The following is a 2,500-nucleotide window of genomic DNA, read 5'->3' as shown; positions in this document are numbered from 1 at the left end:
TAGAGGAGGCTAATAGCCCATACAATAGGAGATGTGAGAGTAGAGGAGAGGAGGCTAATAGCCCATACAATAGGAGATGTGAGAGGCCCATACAATAGGAAATGTGAGATGTGAGAGGCCCATACAATAGGAGATGTGGGATGTGAGATGTGAGAGGCCCATACAATAGGAAATGTGAGATGTGAGAGGCCCATACAATAGGAGATGTGAGATGTGGGATGTGAGAGGCCCATACAATAGGAGATGTGAGATGTGGGATGTGAGAGGCCCATACAATAGGAGATGTGGGATGTGTGAGAGGCCCATACAACAGGAGATGTGGGATGAGAGATGTGAGAGGCCCATACAACAGGAGATGTGGGATGTGAGATGTGGGATGTGAGAGGCCCATACAATAGGAGATGTGAGATGTGGGATGTGAGAGGCCCATACAATAGGAGATGTGGGATGTGAGAGGCCCATACAATAGGAGATGTGGGATGAGAGATGTGGGATGTGAGAGGCCCATACAATAGGAGATGTGGGATGTGAGATGTGGGATGTGAGATGCCCATACAATAGGAGATGTGGGATGTGAGAGGCCCATACAATAGGAGATGTGGGATGTGAGAGGCCCATACAATAGGAGATGTGGGATGTGGGATGTGAGAGGCCCATACAATAGGAGATGTTGGATGTGATATGTGGGATGTGAGAGGCCCATACAATAGGAGAGCACTGGATGGGCTGGTGAAAGAAAATGATGATAGTAAATAAAGAAATATATACTCTTCTCCTCTCTCTCTTAGTCTCTCTATCTCCCTCTCCCTGCTCTCCTGTACTACTCCACACAAGAGAGACACCAGAGACACAAGAGACACGCCAGAGACACACAATACACACCAGAGACACACAAGAGATACAAGAGATACAAGAGACACACAAGAGAGACAAGAGACACACAAGAGATACAAGAGACACACAAGAGAGACAAGAGACACACAAGAGAGACAAGAGACACACAAGAGAGACAAGAGACTGCCCGATTAGCAGGTTGTATGATCTTGACCCTCCTGCTTGTCCAGCTTTCTAGACGCATGTCATCCAGTCATGCCCCAATGTGCCAAAACTGCTCGAAATAGCCCCTCCTGCCTGTCACACCAGTCAACTCGGGCAGGCCAGAGTCCGACAGGGGTCTCCCAGGAAACGGGCGCCATGGTGATGGAGTGGCGCTGAGGCTGGCAGTGCCAACGGCGCCAAGAGGGCAGCACGCTCCGCTGGCCTCACACAGTGGGGCCCCCTGTGCACAAGCCTGTGTGTGTGTGTGTGTGTGTGTGTGTGTGTGTGTGTGTGTGTGTGTGTGTGTGTGTGTGTGTGTGTGTGTGTGTGTGTGTGTGTGAGACAGCTACACAAAACACTCAACACTCCCTGTGTGTGGTGGCTGGACGAAACACTCAGCCCCTGTGTTCGTGCGTGTGTGTGTGCGTGTGTGTGTGTGAGAGAGAAAGATAGAGTGTGTGAGAGAGAGGTCTGAGGGTGGAAGCATTCAGATGATTTCATTCATTACCAAACTAATGACCTTTGACCTTTGACCTTTGGTCTGTTGCACGCTGGACTGGTTGATGGTTCTTTCATGTTTTATGTCCAACGCTGAGCTGAATAGGAATGCTTACTGTGCTGCAAGAGTGTGTGTGTGTGCGTGTGTGTGCGTGTGTGTGTGTGTGTGTGTGTGTGTGTGTGTGTGTGTGTGTGTGTGTGTGTGTGTGTGTGTGTGTGTGTAAAAAGGCCAACAGTCTCTGAAATCTGTGTGTGTGTGTGTGTGTGTAAAAAGTCCAACAGTCTCTGAAATCTGTGTGTGTGTGTGTGTGTGTGTGTGTGTGTGTGTGTGTGCAGGAGGAGGTGTGCCCACGACAGGAGGGGGAAGAGCAGCAGAAGTGTGTGTGGTCATCGGCGGTCAACGTGAAGAACAAGTTCATCTACGCCACACAGCCCCTCCTGAACAGAGTGCTCATCGTGGACATCCAATCACAGAAGGCCGTCCAGGTGAGCACAGACATGACCTCTGACCTCTGAACTGACTCAAGAGTCAGATTAGCGGAGGACTGGAACCTACAGGCTCAATAGTCAGATTAGCGGAGGACTGGAACCTACAGGCTCAATAGTCAGATTAGTGGAGGACTGGAACCTACAGGCTCAATAGTCAGATTAGTGGAGGACTGGAACCTACAGGCTCAATAGTCAGATTAGCGGAGGACTGGAACCTACAGGCTCAATAGTCAGATTAGTGGAGGACTGGAACCTACAGGCTCAATAGTCAGATTAGTGGAGGACTGGAACCTACAGGCTCAATAGTCAGATTAGTGGAGGACTGGAGCCTACAGGCTCAATAGTCAGATTAGTGGAGGACTGGAACCTACAGGCTCAATAGTCAGATTAGTGGAGGACTGGAACCTACAGGCTCAATAGTCAGATTAGCGGAGGACTGGAACCTACAGGCTCAATAGTCAGATTAGTGGAGGAC

At 49.8% G+C, this 2,500-nt stretch overlaps 1 protein-coding gene across 1 annotated transcript in view; it reads left to right on the top strand.

Annotated features, from left to right (window-relative positions):
- fstl5 (follistatin-like 5) overlaps nucleotides 1-2,500 on the top strand; it is a 172,095-nt gene that overhangs the window by 148,612 nt on the left and 20,983 nt on the right. Inside the window, 1 exon segment of the mRNA XM_062549313.1 lies at nucleotides 1,873-2,022. Coding sequence (XP_062405297.1) covers nucleotides 1,873-2,022 — 150 coding nt within the window.

Source organism: Sardina pilchardus, chromosome 11 (genome assembly GCF_963854185.1).
Source record: "Sardina pilchardus chromosome 11, fSarPil1.1, whole genome shotgun sequence".
In the NCBI taxonomy this organism is placed as follows: Eukaryota; Metazoa; Chordata; class Actinopteri; order Clupeiformes; family Clupeidae; genus Sardina; species Sardina pilchardus.
This window is presented reverse-complemented; position numbering and strand designations above follow the sequence as displayed.